The 21,794-nt window shown below is 43.6% G+C and overlaps 1 protein-coding gene across 1 annotated transcript in view; it reads right to left on the reverse strand.

The window, feature by feature from the left end:
- Positions 1-282: 282 nt before the first annotated feature.
- Positions 283-21,794, reverse strand: part of LOC308080591 (uncharacterized protein) — a gene marked incomplete at its 5' end in the record, with an annotated part of 33,889 nt that continues 12,377 nt past the window's right edge. The window contains 2 exons of the mRNA XM_080422484.1: positions 283-1,196; positions 6,652-6,731. Coding sequence (XP_080278610.1) covers positions 899-1,196; positions 6,652-6,731 — 378 coding nt within the window. The 3' untranslated portion in view covers positions 283-898. The remainder of the gene's footprint in view (positions 1,197-6,651; positions 6,732-21,794) is intronic.

The raw sequence follows: 21,794 nt of genomic DNA on the forward strand, positions 1-21,794 counted from the left end.
AGTATCATAATACTTGACCATATGACTACAGTGTTCTGATTACATTAGGAGTGCTTATACTTATTTATAATGTCATTGTAATTATAGTGCTACAAGCATATAACATTGCATTTATACTTGACCGTATAAGTCCTTATAGAATGCTGTATATTGTGACATGCTTATTGTTATAAAGCATTATGAGTATTTATTAGTTCTTATGACTATAATTATACAGGATTATAAAGAAGATCATATGGCATTATAAGTATGCTAATAATGATTAGATTAGATTAGATTAAAACACCTAGCAAAGTACTTCAATTCTATAAAAGATAAAATTCTAAATTTAAAAGAGACTTTAAAAGAAAGCAATGTCCTCTCCACACTTGTGGTGGAGCACCCAGAATGTGTTTGTGTATGACTTCGGGCGCGTTCGAAAATTACGCACCGGAGCACACTCGCCTATTAGTTTGTATTGGCCAGTGCGCTCAGTGCTGTATTTTCGAACGCACCCATGATTTGTGCGTGCATGTATGCAAGTCCATGGAATGATTAGCACAGAGTCCATCCAGGTGCCTGTGTGCGTGTGCGTGGGGGGGCTAGCAAGCAAGTCCAGTTCGACCAGGTGAGGTGGATCAGGGTTTATTAAGGAGCCCAATGGCAAAGGGGATGAAACTGGCACTGCCCTTTGCCTTCCTGAATAGAGTGCATGCATATGGCTGACTAAAGGTCAAATCCACAATGTATATCAACGAATAGGGGTATAAATAATCCACACGAACGGAGGTAATCCAATATATGGGAAACAGTCTGTCAAAAGAAAGTGTTCCAGTATCGCAGGGCACTCAATCCGCTTGTCCGGAACTACTCTGCCGGGACTGGGGGAGAAGAGAGGCTCTGCACGTGGAGGGGCTAGCTAGGCTCTGTGGATGGCCTCCTGGCCGGGCTCCTCCTCACCAGGTCCAGGACCTGAGCGTTGCACCAGACTCCCCCACTCCAAACATTTCATTCTGGCGTGATGGTTTCTTGGCCCGTGGTGGTACTGCAGGCTCCCCTTGCGGCTTGCTTGAATGGCCCTCCTTAAAGGCCTCACCGTGGATTTGTTGGGCTTCTTCCTCACGGAAGACACAGGCTGGGGCGCCAACCCATACTGCTCCCGGATGCCGTCTACATTCCGGCTGTCACCCGTCTCTCCGGTGGTCACCAAACTATTCCTGGTTAAATAGAATAACAAACAAACAGTTTGGTTAAGGAAGTTAAGGTTAAGGAAGATTAATGGGACACGCATAACATATTTATCAGTGAGAACAGATATTAAATACATTTTGTTTGACTCGGTTCCACAGATAAATATTATGAAAATAGCAGATCTACAAGCTCACAACGCCCCGCGTTACGATGCGTTGTGAACTTGTAGATCGACTATTTTCATAATTGTTGCCTTTTTCTTACATTATTTGCCAATTTGGCCAATGTTTTACCTGTTTTAATAGAATAGTCTGTTGATTACTTTGAATGCAGTAATGGTCTTTTTTCTTTGTCATTTTCTTTGGTATTAAAAAGGTCTTAAAAGTCCTTAATTGTCACTTCACTGTCATCTGGGGACTCCCCCAAAATAATGTGGGGAGCCCCCTGGGGTCACAACCCACAGGTTGAGAACCACTGCCATAGAAGGTCCTCAAACCTCTGCATATTAAAATCTTCAAAGAGAGAAACAGAAAATCAGGAGAGAGTAACCATTTATCAGGACAACTCTGAGGACCCCTAGGGGGTCCTCAGAGTTGCTACAGGGGGTCTGCCAAATCTCTGTGCGATAGGATCATTGTCTTTTACATTAACCACTTGAACCCTAGCATCCCTATTCTAAGGACAACTTTAGCCAAAAATAGCAGATATACAAGCTCACAGCGCCTCACGCTGCGAGGAGTTGTGAGCTTGTAGATCTGCTATTTTCGGCAAAGAGGGGAAAAAAGAGCAGACCAAGTACAGAGTGAAAGTTTACTAAGTATTGGCGGTTTAAGTGGTTAAATGTCTGAAAATACTAGTTAGGGGGTCCCTGCTTCATCTCTCTCTCAGTTATGGGGTCCCTGCTTCATCTCTCTCTCAGTTAGGGGGTCCCTGCTTCATCTCTCTCTCAGTTAGGGGGTCCCTGCTTCATCTCTCTCTCAGTTAGGGGGTCCCTGCTTCATCTCTCTCTCAGTTAGGGGGTCCCTGCTTCATCTCTCTCTCAGCTAGGGGGTACCTGCTTCTGCTTCATAGCTCTCTCAGTTAGGGGGTCCCTGCTTCATCTATCTCTCAGTTAGGGGGTCCCTGCTTCATCTCTCTCTCAGTTAGGGGGTCCCTGCTTCATAGCTCTCTCAGCTAGGGGGTCCCTGCTTCTGCTTCATAGCTCTCTCAGCTAGGGGGTACCTGCTTCTGCTTCATCTATCTCTCAGTTAGGGGGTCCCTGCTTCATCTCTCTCTCAGTTAGGGGGTCCCTGCTTCTGCTTCATAGCTCTCTCAGCTAGGGGGTCCCTGCTTCATCTCTCTCTCAGCTAGGGGGTCCCTGCTTCATCTCTCTCTCAGCTAGGGGGTCCCTGCTTCATCTCTCTCAGTTAGGGGGTCCCTGCTTCATCTCTCTCTCAGCTAGGGGGTCCCTGCTTCATCTCTCTCTCAGTTAGGGGGTCCCTGCTTCATCTCTCTCTCAGCTAGGGGGTCCCTGCTTCATCTCTCTCAGCTAGGGGGTCCCTGCTTCATCTCTCTCAGTTAGGGGGTCCCTGCTTCATCTATCTCTCAGTTAGGGGGTCCCTGCTTCATCTCTCTCTCAGTTAGGGGGTCCCTGCTTCTGCTTCATAGCTCTCTCAGCTAGGGGGTACCTGCTTCTGCTTCATAGCTCTCTCAGTTAGGGGGTCCCTGCTTCATCTCTCTCTCAGCTAGGGGGTCCCTGCTTCATCTCTCTCTCAGTTAGGGGGTCCCTGCTTCTGCTTCATAGCTCTCTCAGCTAGGGGGTCCCTGCTTCATCTCTCTCTCAGTTAGGGGGTCCCTGCTTCTGCTTCATAGCTCTCTCAGCTAGGGGGTCCCTGCTTCATCTCTCTCTCAGCTAGGGGGTCCCTGCTTCATCTCTCTCTCAGCTAGGGGGTCCCTGCTTCATCTCTCTCTCAGTTAGGGGGTCCCTGCTTCATCTCTCTCTCTCAGCTAGGGGGTACCTGCTTCTGCTTCATAGCTCTCTCAGTTAGGGGGTCCCTGCTTCATCTCTCTCTCAGTTAGGGGGTCCCTGCTTCTGCTTCATAGCTCTCTCAGCTAGGGGGTCCCTGCTTCATCTCTCTCTCAGTTAGGGGGTCCCTGCTTCATCTCTCTCTCAGCTAGGGGGTCCCTGCTTCATCTCTCTCTCAGCTAGGGGGTCCCTGCTTCATCTCTCTCTCAGTTAGGGGGTCCCTGCTTCATCTCTCTCTCAGTTAGGGGGTCCCTGCTTCATCTATCTCTCAGTTAGGGGGTCCCTGCTTCATCTCTCTCTCAGTTAGGGGGTCCCTGCTTCTGCTTCATAGCTCTCTCAGTTAGGGGGTCCCTGCATCATCTCTCTCTCAGTTAGGGGGTCCCTGCTTCTGCTTCATAGCTCTCTCAGCTAGGGGGTCCCTGCTTCATCTCTCTCTCAGCTAGGGGGTCCCTGCTTCATCTCTCTCTCAGCTAGGGGGTCCCTGCTTCATCTCTCTCTCAGTTAGGGGGTCCCTGCTTCATCTCTCTCTCAGCTAGGGGGTCCCTGCTTCATCTCTCTCTCTCAGCTAGGGGGTCCCTGCTTCATCTCTCTCTCAGTTAGGGGGTCCCTGCTTCATCTCTCTCTCAGTTAGGGGGTCCCTGCTTCATCTATCTCTCAGTTAGGGGGTCCCTGCTTCATCTCTCTCTCAGTTATGGGGTCCCTGCTTCATCTCTCTCTCAGTTATGGGGTCCCTGCTTCATCTCTCTCTCAGTTATGGGGTCCCTGCTTCATCTCTCTCTCAGTTAGGGGGTCCCTGCTTCATCTCTCTCTCAGCTAGGGGGTACCTGCTTCATAGCTCTCTCAGTTAGGGGGTCCCTGCTTCATCTCTCTCTCAGTTAGGGGGTCCCTGCTTCATAGCTCTCTCAGTTAGGGGGTCCCTGCTTCATCTATCTCTCAGTTAGGGGGTCCCTGCTTCATCTCTCTCTCAGTTAGGGGGTCCCTGCTTCATAGCTCTCTCAGCTAGGGGGTCCCTGCTTCATCTCTCTCTCAGTTAGGGGGTCCCTGCTTCATCTCTCTCTCAGTTAGGGGGTCCCTGCTTCATAGCTCTCTCAGCTAGGGGGTACCTGCTTCATCTCTCTCTCAGTTAGGGGGTCCCTGCTTCTGCTTCATAGCTCTCTCAGTTAGGGGGTCCCTGCTTCATCTCTCTCTCAGTTAGGGGGTCCCTGCTTCTGCTTCATAGCTCTCTCAGCTAGGGGGTCCCTGCTTCATCTCTCTCTCAGCTAGGGGGTCCCTGCTTCATCTCTCTCTCAGCTAGGGGGTCCCTGCTTCATCTCTCTCTCAGTTAGGGGGTCCCTGCTTCATCTCTCTCTCAGCTAGGGGGTCCCTGCTTCATCTCTCTCTCTCAGCTAGGGGGTCCCTGCTTCATCTCTCTCTCAGTTAGGGGGTCCCTGCTTCATCTCTCTCTCAGTTAGGGGGTCCCTGCTTCATCTATCTCTCAGTTAGGGGGTCCCTGCTTCATCTCTCTCTCAGTTATGGGGTCCCTGCTTCATCTCTCTCTCAGTTATGGGGTCCCTGCTTCATCTCTCTCTCAGTTATGGGGTCCCTGCTTCATCTCTCTCTCAGTTAGGGGGTCCCTGCTTCATCTCTCTCTCAGCTAGGGGGTACCTGCTTCATAGCTCTCTCAGTTAGGGGGTCCCTGCTTCATCTCTCTCTCAGTTAGGGGGTCCCTGCTTCATAGCTCTCTCAGTTAGGGGGTCCCTGCTTCATCTATCTCTCAGTTAGGGGGTCCCTGCTTCATCTCTCTCTCAGTTAGGGGGTCCCTGCTTCATAGCTCTCTCAGCTAGGGGGTCCCTGCTTCATCTCTCTCTCAGTTAGGGGGTCCCTGCTTCATCTCTCTCTCAGTTAGGGGGTCCCTGCTTCATAGCTCTCTCAGCTAGGGGGTACCTGCTTCATCTCTCTCTCAGTTAGGGGGTCCCTGCTTCTGCTTCATAGCTCTCTCAGTTAGGGGGTCCCTGCTTCATCTCTCTCTCAGTTAGGGGGTCCCTGCTTCTGCTTCATAGCTCTCTCAGCTAGGGGGTCCCTGCTTCATCTCTCTCTCAGCTAGGGGGTCCCTGCTTCATCTCTCTCTCAGCTAGGGGGTCCCTGCTTCATCTCTCTCTCAGTTAGGGGGTCCCTGCTTCATCTCTCTCTCAGCTAGGGGGTCCCTGCTTCATCTCTCTCTCTCAGCTAGGGGGTCCCTGCTTCATCTCTCTCTCAGTTAGGGGGTCCCTGCTTCATCTCTCTCTCAGTTAGGGGGTCCCTGCTTCATCTATCTCTCAGTTAGGGGGTCCCTGCTTCATCTCTCTCTCAGTTATGGGGTCCCTGCTTCATCTCTCTCTCAGTTATGGGGTCCCTGCTTCATCTCTCTCTCAGTTATGGGGTCCCTGCTTCATCTCTCTCTCAGTTAGGGGGTCCCTGCTTCATCTCTCTCTCAGCTAGGGGGTACCTGCTTCATAGCTCTCTCAGTTAGGGGGTCCCTGCTTCATCTCTCTCTCAGTTAGGGGGTCCCTGCTTCATAGCTCTCTCAGTTAGGGGGTCCCTGCTTCATCTATCTCTCAGTTAGGGGGTCCCTGCTTCATCTCTCTCTCAGTTAGGGGGTCCCTGCTTCATAGCTCTCTCAGCTAGGGGGTCCCTGCTTCATCTCTCTCTCAGTTAGGGGGTCCCTGCTTCATCTCTCTCTCAGTTAGGGGGTCCCTGCTTCATAGCTCTCTCAGCTAGGGGGTACCTGCTTCATCTCTCTCTCAGTTAAGGGGGTCCTTGGCCTGAAAAGGTTGAAGACCCCTGCCCTACAATATTGCATTCCGTTTTAATTCATGTTGAAAATAGCTGACTTTCAATGCTGGACATTCACCAGTAAATCCCGTAAATGTACAAAAAATATACACATGGTGCTTACCCGTTCGCCCTAAATGTTAATAAGCGGTCCGGAGTCTTTGTGCAATGTATTAGACCGTAAGTATCAATAAAGAAGTGTTTTAATCCCGTCTGTGGACGATTCTGTTGGAAGTTCCCAATGGCGGTAGTGACGGGGCGCATCAGGTCAAAAGCGGAATTACACTCAAGGTAAAGGGGAATAAAGGAGGGGGGGAATGGCGTTCGGCCACAGACGGGATTAAAACACTTCTTTATTGAAAAACATGGACTAATACATTGCACAAAGACTCCGGACTGCTAGTTAACATTTGGGGCAACCGGGTAAGCACCCTATATGTTGCATTTGTACAGGAGAAGTACAATATTTACTGGTGCATCGTAGTGCGGCGCGTTGTTTTGGTTTAGCTGGTTAGCTTAGCAAGGTCCAACCAAACTTATAGTCTTCTTTAACTTGTCCAGATCAAACAACTTGCTATATACTAACATGAGAACAATGACGCCATGGCCTGGTTCTATCATTTCGTGGTGTATATTTAACGATTTATATCTTATAAATGCATACACATAGAACAGACTTCACTTACCCTGAGAAGAAGTTTACATACAACAACAGTGCAGTGTGCAGTGCAGAAGTGGTCTGTATCCGGTCTAGCGGATACGGAAACTGAGATAATATATATTTTAATTAGAAATAGGTTTAATATGTATGGTAACTAGGCTATTTCAAGGTTGTGCCGGCCTGGTTCTCAATAGAAAACCCCTGCATTTAACATTCTAAATTATCTAAGCACAATTATTTATTTATTATTCATTATTATTATTATTATTATTATTATTATTATTATTATTATTATTATTATTATTATTATTTGATTCGGGATATATTAACAGCATCAACAACATTCAAAAAGGTGATTGCCTGGCCTTGAACAGAAAACCCCTGTGTTAAACACATACATAGATAGATAGATAGATAGATAGATAGATAGATAGATAGATAGATAGATAGATAGATAGATAGATAGATAGTAGCAGCATTTATATGGTGGGAAGAAAGTTCGGTTTCAAAGTAGCCCTGACGAAACTTCAACCTGATGTTTGCACTTTTTCCATTTACGGCCCGCACATCTACATAAACGTTTAGATTTCAACTATACAGTGCTTAACCCATGGCCACGGACGTTACAATTATGTACGGTACCTAAAAAATACCCGTATATTCCGTGTTGTTCAATAAAAAGCATTTTAATCCGATTGGCTGCCATTTTCTCACAGAGTTATAATGTATCAGAGTGCAATACACCTCCCAACCAATAGGGTCGCGCAGTAAAAAGCATGAAGAAAATGGTCACCAATCGGATTAAAATGCTTTTTATTGAACAATACAAAAGATACAGGTATTTTTGAGGACCCGTACAGAATTTTAACATCCGTGGCCATTAGGTAAGCACTTTATATTTGAGATTTGAACGTTAATGTAGATGTACCGAGTGCAATGGAAAAAGTAGTGCAAAAAAAAAAGGCTGAAGTTCAGCCATGACGCCCGTGACGGACACTGCGGAAGTAATCTGCCATGACGTCATGGGCTTGGAAACGTCAAACAAATGTCCCGTTCTCAACAAATACTCATCGAAAAATTACCAAAATAATATGGAAATGCTCAGAATATTGTCAGGTTTTTGTGGGTGGTGTGTGCTCTGGTGCATTTCAACCAAGTCTCTTAGCTCACGTTGTGTGTCAGTCCAATGTATTATCAATGGAACGTCTAAGAAGGCGCAGGCTGCCTTTTGAAGAATTCTATTAATGTCTATGGGTGCCCTGGAAGGCGCATATTATCGTCGAGGGCGGACATGGACGACACATAGTGCCTTCCTGGGGTTCTGACCAAAAGGCAATATGTGCCTTCTTCGGAGTGAGACTGTGTTGCATTTCTCCCGCTAGTTCTGCTGAAACTGCAACTCTGTGAACCCCTCTTTAAAGAAGTTATTGTAATATTTAAAGTCCTGCTCATTATCGTAGGCCTATATAAGCAGTGTCATGAAGCATCAGGGCATTAATTCATGCATTGTGATGCATTGTGAGCTTAGAGATCTATTGTCAGCTGTTCTTGTCAATGACGGACAAAACCTCCTAACTTGAGCTGGATTTGGGTAAAGTGGTGATAACATAATGACACATGCAAGTATCTGACAATATATAAAGTCACAATACCAACTTTGATGAGGCAGTGTTTCTTTGTTTAAAAAATATAAGGTTTTCTTCATTTCCTGAAAAATTCACATTTTGGAGTTGGGTTAGGGTTATCTGGTTTCTGCCCGAGAGCAGATATATATATATATATATTCTCTATGTGTGTAATAAACATCTGAACTTTTCGTGCGACACTGCCTGGTGTCATCTTGTTCTGCGCGCCCGCGACTCAACTGAACCATCACTCACCACCCTTAGTTAGAGGGAGATTCTTAGGACTACATGGTACTTTTCAATTTTGTCAAGGCCCAAATTGATATATTTGACCAAGGGACGAGGAGAAGATTAGTCAACATTGTCAACACTTTTCAAAAATAATAAATGTACAAGCTCACAACGTGCTGCAACACGTTGTGTATATTTTTGAATTGGCTTACAGTAAGTGTTTATTTAAACTGTTCCTCATTTTGCTGGGGACCCCCTGAGAGACTTCCTCAAGGGCCGCTGTCTCTCCAGCTCTTTAGTAAACACAAAAAAGCATTGTCAGGTCAGGATACCAATTGTATCCAATCAGGAGAGAGACCTCAGCATAAGATAAAATAGCACACTTCTGTTATTTTCAGCGAAAGCTTTCCCCACAATAGGCTCTATGCACAGCAGCCATATTGGGAATGAATTGGGCCCTTAATTACTTCCTTCACAGGTGTTACCAATAATATTAATTAAGGCTCTAGCTGTTCCATTTAAGGCAGGTACACACTGCAGGACATTTAGTCCGATAATGCTGTCTGCGACCTTTTTTGGCGCTCGCCGACAAAACCTCCCGATCTGACGCAGATCGGCCTTTGATCGGCGAGATAATGCTCGCTGTGTGTGAAAGGCACAGCGACACGATCTGGCCGCGATTATCCGCTCTGCGACGGCTTTCCGACCGTTTTCAGATAACTACCATGTTAGATATTCAGCTCTGTCCCAGACAGGAGATCGGACAGTATCATACATTATGAAAGGGTCTGCGAGGAGATCCACGCTACAGCCAATGAGAGCACATTACAGCCACCGTGGCCAGGGGAGCGTCGCTGGATCTGACCACAACAAACAGTCCCTACCGCAATATTACCGTCCAGTCCTGTATTAAGTTAACATTATAAAACAAAATGAGAGAGTGAGCGAGCCTGGTGGGCTGTTTATTTTAGAGGAATTGTACAGAGAGAGAGAGAGAGAGAGACAGACAGACAGACAGACAGACAGACAGAGAGTGAGAGCAAGAGCGAGCTCTGTGTGTGTGTGTGTGTGTGTGTGCGCAGCATGTGCTCGCTGTTATGAACAGCGTTGCCAGATGTTGCGAGAGAAATAAGCAACCAGGTCTATGAAAACAAGCCCAAGAAAAGGCCACTTGAGCACTTTAAACCTATTTACAAATACATTGGATATTTGAAAATAGCCGATCTACAAGCTCACAACGCGTCGCAGCTATTTTCAAAGAAAGATCTTGAGAAAATTGTGGAATATTTTCCAAATCCACACAAATCTTGTATGGGGGTCTATAATGGCACAACATATTTTCAGAAGGGGGGTCTGCGGACAAATACATATTATGTACCAGTGGTTTAAACAACATTAGGAAACAAGGCCAAATAAGCAACTACACAAATAAGCCCAAAAAACGCACCCCGCAACAACCAATATTTACAAGCAACTCTACAGAAAAACAAGCCCAAAGTAGCTTATAATAAGCGGACATGGCAACGCTGTTACTGAGTTTCATTGCGCACTTTTAAGCTGGTTTACTTGTTTCAGAGAGAGAGAGAGAGAGAGAGAGAGAGAGAGAGAGATACATACAGAGAAATAGAGAATTAATTATTTAATTTCAACAATCAATAGCGTCCTGTCTCGGTCTCGCGCATATCACGGGAGCTGTGCACGTTTTCATGAGACGTCGGTTAAAATGAATTGGAATAAAAACAAATGTATGTATCGGGTCTGGATAGCATCCTAGTGAACTATCCTACAGTGTGTGATCCCTAGTCGGTGATCAATCGTATAGTGTGAAAACCACAAGGATATGTGAGAGATGATTTCAAGAAATATACTCCTGCAGTGTGTTAGGCTTAACGATCAGATGACCCCCCGACCGGTCCTGCAGCGTGTACCTGCCCTTAGTGTAGCACAGTGGCTGTCTTATTTTCCAAGGACCCCCATAACTCTGAGAGTGTACACATGGAACCAAATGAACCCGGGTCCATTTGGTTCCATTTGTACACTCTCAGAGTTAAGGCAGGTACACATTGCAGGACCTTAAAGTGCTCGGGGGGTTATCTGATCGTTAAGCATTACACACTGCAGGAGTTTATTTCTTGAAATCGGCTGTCATAATATCGTTGTGGTCTTCACAACAGGATTGATCCCCGACAAGGGCTGACACACTGTAGGATAGTTCACTAGAATGCTATCTCCAGAGTCAGACCCAATACATACATTTGAGTTTATTCCAATTCATTTTAATCGACGTATCCCGTGATATGCCTCTCTCCCTCTCCCTCTCCCCCCTCTCTCGCTCTTTCTCTCTCTCTCTCTCTCTCTCTCCCTCTCTCTCTCTCTCTCTCTCTCCACGTCAAGTGCGCAGAAGCCGTCAGTGACAGCGTTGCCATGTCCGCTTATTATAAGCGACTTTGGGCTTGTTTTTCTGTAGAGTTGCTTGTAAATATTGGTTGTTGCGGGGTGCATTTTTTGGGCTTATTTGTGTAGTTGCTTATTTGGCCTTGTTTCCTAATGTTGTTTAAACCAGTGGTTTAAACAACACATAATATGTATTTGTCCGCAGACCCCCCTTCTGTAAATATGTTGTGCCATCATAGACCCCCATACAAGATTTGTGTGGATTTGGAAAATATTCCAAAATTTTCTCAAGATTTTTATTTGAAAATAGCTGCGACGCGTTGTGAGCTTGTAGATCGGCTATTTTCAAATATCCAATGTATTTGTAAATAGGTTTAAAGTGCTCAAGTGGCCTTTTCTTGGGCTTGTTTTCATAGACCTGGTTGCTTATTTCTCTCGCAACATCTGGCAACGCTGTTCATAACAGCGAGCACATGCTGCGCACACACACACACACACACAGAGCTCGCTCTTGCTCTCACTCTCTGTCTGTCTGTCTGTCTGTCTGTCTCTCTCTCTCTCTCTCTCTGTACAATTCCTCTAAAATAAACAGCCCACCAGGCTCGCTCACTCTCTCATTTTGTTTTATAATGTTAACTTAATACAGGACTGGACGGTAATATTGCGGTAGGGACTGTTTGTTGTGGTCAGATCCAGCGACGCTCCCCTGGCCACGGTGGCTGTAATGTGCTCTCATTGGCTGTAGCGTGGATCTCCTCGCAGACCCTTTCATAATGTATGATACTGTCCGATCTCCTGTCTGGGACAGAGCTGAATATCTAACATGGTAGTTATCTGAAAACGGTCGGAAAGCCGTCGCAGAGCGGATAATCGCGGCCACATCGTCTCGCGGAACCTTTCACACAGAGCGAGCATTATCTCGCAGATCAAAGGCCGATCTGCGTCAGATCGGGAGGTTTTGTCGGCGAGCGCCAAAAAATGTCGGCGACAGCAATCTCGGACCAAATCTCCTGCAGTGTGTACGAGCCCTTACACACCCACCATGAGGGGCCATTTGGGAACCAAAATGGAGTGTTTCTAGTGAGCCAACATGCACAATATCAGCACCCTCCCTGACCAGAATGGAACAGAGCCTTCATTAGTATCATTGGTAACACCTGTGAAGTAAGAAGAGGCACAATTTATTTCCAAAAGGCTGCTGTGCATAGAGCCTATATGGATGCTGGGGTTTAAGTGGTTAAAGACCCACACAGGATGTTGTTTTGCCACTAATGGCTCCTCTCAAATCACCCAAGACTAACCCCCCCCCCCCCACACACACACACACACACACACACACACACACACACACACGCACACACTGCCGCAATCCATGTTTTCATTCATACCTCTCCTTTGTTTTTACATCCTATGCCTATAGGTCTCGTAACAGCATCCAGAGAGGATGACTGGAATACTGAATACTGGATACTGGAAAAGGATCATTCACTCAACCTCTTTTCAGTGAGAATGGCAACAATCTGTCCAGATGTCCTGATGATCCACCACAAGATGTATCTCTTTCCAAATGTAAGGATTGTCTCTGTGTGTGTGTGTGTGTGTGTGTGTGTGTGTGTGTGTGTGTGTGTGTGTGTGTGTGTGTGAGAGAGGCCATACTACACAATGGGCTCTATTTATTGATTGATTGATTTTAGTTGGTGATATCACATACAAACAGCACAACAGCACTTTCCCGACATACAGTCATAGCATCACGAGGTAGCCTGGTTCCAGATGAATCTGCCATTGCAAAAATAATTGCCCTTGTGATATTGTCTGGCCACGTGAGGCTATCACAGAGGATACAAACACAATAAAGCCAGAGGGCTTATTTTCCATTGTGGTCCTCTTCACAAAAAAAAAACACTAAACAACATCACAAACAAAAAACACAACAATACATCAGACAGATATACGTAAGGAAACTAGAGTCTAAGAAATATGCAGTCAATGCAATTTAACCTATTTTAACCTATAAATGGGGGGGGGGGGGGGGGGTTCCATTGGGTCCCCATCATAAATTACATACACTTCTTCTGGGGGGGTCGAAAATATCAAAAAAGTCAAAAATATCAGATGTAGCCTACTGACGCGATGTTAGCTTGTAGATCTGCTATTTTTAAATAGCCAACATCTGCTATTTTTTAATAGCCAACGTATATATGGGTAAAGTGGTTAAAATGATTGTGATGCTGTATTAACTACTTTTTACTCTGGAACCCCCCAAGGACCCCTGGGGGTCCCCGGACTCCACTTTGAGAATCACTGACCACTTTTAATCCATCCAATTAAAAGGTGATAAAAAGCATTAAAAGGTGCCATGTACAATAACAGAATGATCATTCCAAGTTATACCTTTTTATCACATTCTTTTAATAAAATTGTTATAGGACTACTCACCTTTTAAGTAGAGCATTTTTATGAAAAAGCAACGGGATACCAGAATCCCCCCACTGGGATTAATAAAGTGTCTGTCTGTTTGTAATAATAATACATATTATTTATAACGCACTTTACATTTTTGAAAATCAAGTGCTACAGGGTTTTTAAAAAATGGCATAAAAATAGCAAAACAAAAAACATCGGCAACAACATAAGACACTTCTTAGGGTAAAAAGTAGATAAACTAGAAATAGTGCTCCTCGGAGCACAGGTCTCCGCCAGGTCAGGTAGGTGAGTGTGGAGCAATGTACTGAATTCGCCAATCAGGATGGAATGTGAAAAATCGGACGACGGATCCGTCTTGATCACTTGACTATAGAGATGATGTGTACTGGTTTGTGTGATGAATCAAGTTTAGTAAAAATCGGCCTCCTGGTGGCGCTATAATAGGGCAATGTTGAAAGGGTGGCAATTGTTCCTCAACGTAGTGTGAATGTGCGTGCAAAGTTTCACGGCAATCGGACACTGCGTTCATGATTTGCGGCAATTTAGTTCAATACGGCCCATTCCTGCAAACTTTAGATGTCAATCATAGCCAATCAGGATGGAATATGAAAAATCAAACAGATCCGTCTTGATCTCATGACTATAGAGATCATGTGTAACGATTTATGTTAAATTTGGATACAATCTGAAGGAGTAATATCCAAAAATGTGTTTTACATAAGTCGGCCTACTGGTGGCGCTATAAAAGGCAGATGTGAAAAATGCAGGGCAAAGGTTTTTCCTTGACCTGTTGGGAGTGCGCATACAAAGTTGTAAACAGATCGGTGCAGTTACGGGTAAAAACACGAATCGGCCTGTTATAGCGCCACCATGAGGCTGATTTGAAAAAAAATAAGTGGCATTTTTTCCTCTGCCTAGTGGGATTGTATGTTAAAAATTTCATGATTTGAGGCATTTTGTTCAACACGGAGCACTTTGGAAAACTTTTTGAGCCAATCAGGATGGAATATGAAAAATCTGAAAAAAAAGTTTTGTTTAATGACTATAGAGATACTGTGTACCGATTTGCGTGACGTTTGGACAAAATCTGTAGGAGTACTGTCAAAAAATGTGTTTTGCAAAAAGCAGCCTCCTGGTGGTGCTATAACATGCCCATATGAAAAATTTGGGGCAGAGGTTCTGAATTGGCATCCAGGGAGTGTGTGTGCACAGTTTCGCTGCGATCAAGCCAACAGTGTCGGAGATTAGCTGTTCACAGACGGACACACACACGGTCACAAGGACACACAGACACACACACGGACGGACGGACAGGGGGCAAAACATACTCTCTCGCCATGCCTTGTCTGGCGTAGACAAATGAATTAAGGCATTGAGTAAAAGACATAAGGAAAAAAAGACTTAGCTAAAGCTTGTCCGTCTGTCTAATCATTATGAATCTGTCTGTCTGTCCAACAATCATCTTTGGGTTTGCAGTTGTTGACTGATGAGATGCAATATATTATAGGTGTGTTGTTTACTTGTGGATTGTTGTGTTTGAGTCTGTAATGATGATGCTAAAAGCTCTCCTCTAGTCAGAGCTGGTGACAGACTCGTCATTCCATTTCATTGACTCTCTTCCTCAAACAAGCGGTGAGCTCAGAGAACCAAATGACACCAAGGCAGTATGTTCAGAAGTGTCTTAAGCACACACAGAAGATGTGAGTCATGGCTGATCGATACAGAAGTACTGTTATGATTAGACTGACCTTCTGCTTGACCCGGTACATAAGTGTGTTGAATCACTCTCATCTGCGTTAAGCATAACTATGCGGTGTACCTTTTTATCAAACTCAGCACCGACACAAATGTTATGAAAACAATTATTAATTCTATTTCTAAAGAGCAATGTGATAAGAAATCAGTTCATATAGCATTTCTCTCGCTAGTTCTACTGAAACTGCAACTCTGTGAATCAGAATCAGAATCAGAATCAGAATCAGTTTTATTGTCACATCACAGGTTTACAAGGTAAAAAAGTGGGTGAAATTCTTTTTTCTACATCGTTCCCATCGCAACGTTAGTTTCCATAGAAAGAAGAGGGGGGGGGAGAAGAAGAGGGTGGGGGGCAGGTGGGAAGGAGATCAAAACAAGAGAGCAACAGAAGGCCAGACAAGTTATCTACATATTTACAAATTACCTGAGATAATAAAAAAAAACTAAAAAAACTAAACTAAGGTGCCTGAGCATAGCAGCAATGTATTGTATACTGTGCATGTTATACTTATACTGTGCATGATAGACAAAGGAACCCCTCTTTGCAGAAGTTATTGTAATATTTAAAGTCCTGCTCATTATCGTAGGCCTATATAAGCAGTGTCATGAAGCATCAGGGCATTAATTCATGCGTTGTGATGCATTGTGAGCTTAGAGATCTATTGTCAGCTGTTCTTGTCAATGACGGACAAAACCTCCTAACTCCTCTTGAGCTGGATTTGGGTAAAGTGGTGATAATATAATGGCACATGCAAGTATCTGACAATATATGAAGTCACAATACCAACTTTGATGAGGCAGTGTTTCTTTGTTTTAAAAATATAAGGTTTTCTTCATTTCCTGAAAAATGTACATTTTGGAGTTCTGCCCGACAGCAGATATAGAAATATATAGAAATAGAACTTTAATGTGTGTAATAAACTTCTGAACTTCTCGTGTGACACTGCCTGGTGTCATCTTGTTCTGCGCCCCCGCGACTCAACTGAACCATCACTCGCCACCCTTAGTTAGAGGGAGATTCTTAGGACTACATGGTACTTTTCAAATTTGTCAAGGCCCAAATTGATATATTTGACCAAGGGACGAGGAGAAGATTACATTACATTACATTACATTACATTACATTACATTACAGTCATTTAGCAGACGCTTTTATCCAAAGCGACTTACAATAAGTGCATTCAACATAGGTAGGGAACAAAACTACTAATCACCAGAAGTATTAAGTGCATTCTCTTCTAAAACAAGCAACTAAGAGTATACCTAGCGCTAAAGTAAAAGTGAAATATATCAGCTACCTACTTTCATAAACAGATGAGACAAAATAGGAAAATTAAATGAGCAAGAGCGAGAGAGATTAGTCAACATTGTCAACACTTTTCAAAAATGATAAATAATAAATGTACAAGCTCACGACGCGTTGTGAGATAGGCTATTTTTGAATTGGCTTACAGTAAGTAAACTGTTCCTCATTTTGCTGGGGACCCCCTGGGGGACTTCCCCAAGGGCTGCTGTCTCTCCAGCTCTTTAGTAAACACAAAAAAGCATTGTCAGGTCAGGATACCAATTGTATCCAATCAGGAGAGAGACCTCAGCATAATAAAATAGCACACTTCTGCTATTTTCAGCGAAAGCTTTCCCTACAATAGGCTCTATGCACAGCAGCCATATTGGGCCCCTTACTTCCTTCACAGGTGTTACCAATAATATTAATTAAGACTCTGCTCCATTTAGTGTAGCACGGTGGTTGTCTTATTTCCAAGGACCCCCATAACTCTGAGAGTGTACAAATGGAACCAAATGGACCCTTACGGGTCCATTTGGTTCCATTTGTACACTCTCAGAGTTACACACCCACCATGAGGGGCCATGTGGGGTGTTTCTAGTGAGCCAACATGCACAATATCAGCACCCTCCCTGACCAGAATGGAACAGAGCCTTCATTAGTATCATTGGTAACACCTGTGAAGGAAGTAAGAAGAGGCACAATTTCTTTCCAATATGTCTGCCGTGCATAGAGCCTATATGGATGCTGGGGTTTAAGTGGTTAAACACTGCCACAATCCATGTTTTCATTCATACCTCTCCTTTGTTTTTACATCCCTATAGGTCTCGTAACGGCATCCAGAGAGGATGACTCAGTCAGCTCTTGTGGCCTGTCTTTTTTTTCTTTTCTTTATCCACGCCTGGAAAAGGATCATTCACCCAACCTCGTTTTCAGTGAGAATGGCAACGATCTGTCCAGATGATCCACCACAAGATGTATCTCTTCAAAAGGTAAGTAATGTCTCTGTGTGTGTGTGTGTGTGTGTGTGTGTGTGTGTGTGTGTGTGTGTGTGTGTGTGTGTGTGTGTGTGTGTGTGTGTGTGTGTGTGTGTGTGTGTGTGTGTGTGTGTGTGTGTGTGTGTGTGTGTGTGTGTGTGTGTGTGTGTGTGTGTGAGAGGCCATACTACACAAGGCTCTATTTATTGATTGATTGATTTTGTTTGGACATATCACATACAAACAGCACAGCAGCACTTTCCCGACATACAGTCATAGCATCACAAGGTAGCCTGGTTCCAGATGAATCTGCCATTGCAAAAATAATTGCCCTCGTGATATTGTCTGGCCATGCGAGACTATCACAGAGGATACAAACACAATAAAGCCAGATAAGAGGGCTTATTTTCCATTGTGGTCCTCTTCACAAAAAAATACTAAACACAAAATACTAAACAACTTAACAAACAAAAAACACAACAATACATTGGACAGATATACGTAAAGAAACTAGAGTCTAAGAAATGTGCAGTCAATGCAATTTAACCTTAACCTATAAATGGGCGGGTTCCATTGGGTCCCCATCATAAATTACATACATCTTCTTCAGGGGGGGGGGGGGGGTCCCTGTTACCTTTTCCCTTTGCAGATGGGGGTCCGCAGCCAAATGCATATCAATTTGGTGTTCCTTGACATGAGTTTGAGAACTTATACTGATGCAGGGCCTTATTTCACCCCCCAAAATAATTCATAAATAAACAAAGTTGAAATATGGAGATACAAGGTTTATGCCCGACAGCGACGATATATGAAAATCAAAGTGGATCGGGAGTAACGAGCCACCCGTCAAGCGTTTGATCCGCCAGGCTCTCTTTCTGACCTCGTCCGACAACGTTTACTTTGACTTGCAAAGTACGACCTCGCCTTGAAAGAGCAAAGAACCTCTAAACCTCCGTGACAAAAGCCCGCTCAAAGTGATGAGGCATAATATCAATGCTAATCTGATGAGTGAAAAAAACTAAAGGTTTCAGGTGCAAAATTAACCCATTAAGACCTGAGGTTGATTCTACAAATGTAATTCAAAATTATTCAAATTTTTTCAAATAGCTTTCAAGATATTTCAAAAATGTCCAAACATAGCAGATGTACAAGCTTGCAGCTCGGCACAAAGTGATAATATCTTGATATAGTAAAACAAATATGTAGTTAAAATCTGAAGAGTAACTAGAAACTAAAGATGTCTAATAATTTTGGTGGAGAAAAAAGTACAATATTTGCCTCTGAGACGAGGCCGTGACCCCCCACAAATAATCATATTTGAACTGGCTCCCACCAGTTAGGAGTTGAGGCATTAAATTGAGTTTGACTCGATTCCACAGATAAATATTGTGAAAATAGCCGATCTACAAGCTTACAACCCCTTGCAATGCGAGGCGCTGTGAGCTTGTAGATCGGCGATTTCACGTTTGCCTCTTTCTTGTAATATTTGACAATTTGGCCAATTTGATATAAAAAAAGGTCTTAAAAGTCATTGTCAATTAAGAAATGTCCAGATACCCATACACTTATTCTGTATGTTGGTTTGTGTACTGTTGAGAGAGAAAACAATGTTGCACACTCTCCTTAAAGGGATTCTAGGTAACTTTAAGCCTGAATTAAAAAGAATATGTATATATATATATATATATATATATATATATATTGCATTTTTTCCCCTCTATCAGCCACTATATAATGATGCTGGGGTGTTTTCCTGCATTGAAACACAGTCCTCTTTCTGAAATCCGTATTTTCCCTACTATTTATGTTTTGACATCCGGGGGGCTCTGTCCGGGACGTAAATGAAACGCACGCATGTGCGCGTCCGTGCGCGTCCGTGTCCGTGTGAACTGTCCTATCAGCGAAAAAATTCAGAGAACCGGCAGGGGCGGGAAGTGACACGCATTGTATCTGAATAAAGCAACCTATTTTCGGCATAGTAGAGTAGTTACAAATGAACCACAGTTGATTGTTAACTCTAAGGCTATGGGAAGGCATTAGCCAGAGAAGAGAATGTCTGTAGCCTGCAACTCACACAGCCCGAGGGAGAAAGTGAGGGGCAGTTTTTAAAGAATGTCAAAAAGATGCCTATCTACAACCCACATTTTGAGCTTGCAGAGCTGCTATTTTGGCAACTTCTGTGTAATTTATGTATACAAAATATATATTTTTGATCATTTTGAATAATTTTGCATGTTTTTTTTACACAAATCCTCTATTCTGGGGGTCCCTGGCACACAAAAAAAAATCAGATGGGGGTCCGTGGCCAAATGCATTATCAATTCCTTGATTCCTTGAACTTTTCCAAATAATAATAAAATGGGTTTTTTGGACATACTTTACAAGCTTTTACCACCCGACAGTGACGACATGTATCTATCAAATATAAGTGATGGTGTTCTGACTGAACTCGTCGACACTGAAGTGTTGGGTGGGGGGGGGGTATTGTGACAGCTGGGCTCTACAGATGGAGCACCTCGGGCATAGGAGCAATGATGATGATGATGATGGTTGATGTAAAAAGTATATATATATATATATATATATATATATATATATATATATATATATATATAATAATACTCTACTAAAAGTATAAAGGTCCGAAATTTTACTTCACCGAAAAAAGTATTGGCATCAAAATATACTAACCAAAATAAAGGTAAAAATTTTTTTTTCCAACCAGAAATTTGTCAAAAAAGAAAAGCAGTCACGATTGTAGATCGGCTATTTTTTTGAAACAACAACAGCCTATACGAACCTGTACACCTGTAACTAAAATTTACACAATGTAGGGGTGAACAAAGCACTTCGTTTTAGTGGAGTAGAAGCGTTATTATTTTATTTTAAATACAACTCAATAAAAGTCAAATTTCCTGAAAATTGTATTTCGGTTACAGAAATCGAGTAGATGTACTTAGTTACTTTCCACAACTTGTTTGGTGTAGGGGTGGGGGGGGGGGTGTTAGACAGCTGGGACGTACAGACGGATCACCTCAGGGATGTGAGCGATGGTGATGGTGATGGTAATGAAGGTTGATGTCAGCCTTCATCATGTCCGTGTTCCGTTTTGCTCCCTGACACTGAGCCTCTGTGCCTCTCACCAACTCAGTGATGGAGTTTACAGACCATCCTTGTGTCTGTTCTGCATTAGATTTAAAGGTAGGGTAAGTGATTTTTCTTTTGTTAAAATCCATGTCTCTCCAGCTCTTTATTCAACAGAAAATGAATTTTCAGGTCGGGATACCAATTTAGTCCAATCAGGCTAAAGAACTCGGACAGGATACAGATTTAACAAGTGAAATTGGAAGTGATGACACAAATAAATGACAAAGTTGCAACTGGATCACTATAAAAAAATTTAGCTGATAAATGAATACTCTCTCATGATTGGCTGAAATGTTGTCACCTACCTGAAAATGTATTTTCTGTTTATTTTAATAAACAGAAAATACATTTTCAGGCAGCTCTTTAGAGCTGGAGAGACAGGCCCCTGTTACTGAACAAATACTCTAGTCTATAGCAATGAATACTATCAAAAAACCTTTGGAATTGATCAATATAACTTCAGTTCACTTTGAGTCTATACTTAGTAAAACATATCCCTGAATTGCACTGTACTTGGTGTGTTCTCTTTCTATCTACACCAGGGGTCTTCAACGTTTTCAGGCCTAGGATCCCTTAGCTGAGAGAGAGATGAAGCAGGGACCCCCTACTACAGATTGTATACATTTTTCGTTGCAGATTAAAAACGTTCATAGATTTCTTAGACAGTTGCATAGACTTTGACCGCACTATCATCAGTGTATGCTGGATTAATGTGTATTTTCCGACATTTAACCACTTGAACCGTCAATACTTGGTCTGCTCTTTTTCCCCCCCTTTGCACCAAACCCCTTTGCAAAAAATTGGTGATCTACAAGCTCACAACGCCTCTCGCTGCGAGGCGTTGTGAGCTTGTAGATCGGCTATTTTTGGCTAATGTTCCACTCAGATTAGGGATGCAGGGTTCAAGTGGTTAATGTAAAAAACATGATCCTATCACGCAAACATTTGGCGGCCCCCCTGTAGTAACTCTGAGGACCCCTTAGGGGTCCCGGACCCCCTGTTTAAGACCCATGATCTACACCAACAAATCTCTTTGCCAAAAAAAAAATTCTTTCCTAAATGTAAACGGATATTCTCTCAAGTTTTTTACTGTATCTCAGGGGAGAAAGATTTACACATTTACACACCGTAATATGACATAAATGTTAAGGTGCTGTAAAGCAGTGGTCCTCACTGCTTCCAGGGGGTCCCCCAGCATCACAGTCATTTGAACCACTTCATCCATATATTGTTGATCGACTATTTTCTGTAAAACTCTCCCCACACAATAAGGAAGCTGGGGTTTAAGTGGTTTAATTCAGGACAATATGGGACACTGGGGCCATCT

The sequence above is a fragment of the Gymnoscopelus braueri genome, assembly GCF_963280865.1.
Source record: "Gymnoscopelus braueri genome assembly, chromosome: 24".
NCBI lineage: Eukaryota > Metazoa > Chordata > Actinopteri > Myctophiformes > Myctophidae > Gymnoscopelus > Gymnoscopelus braueri.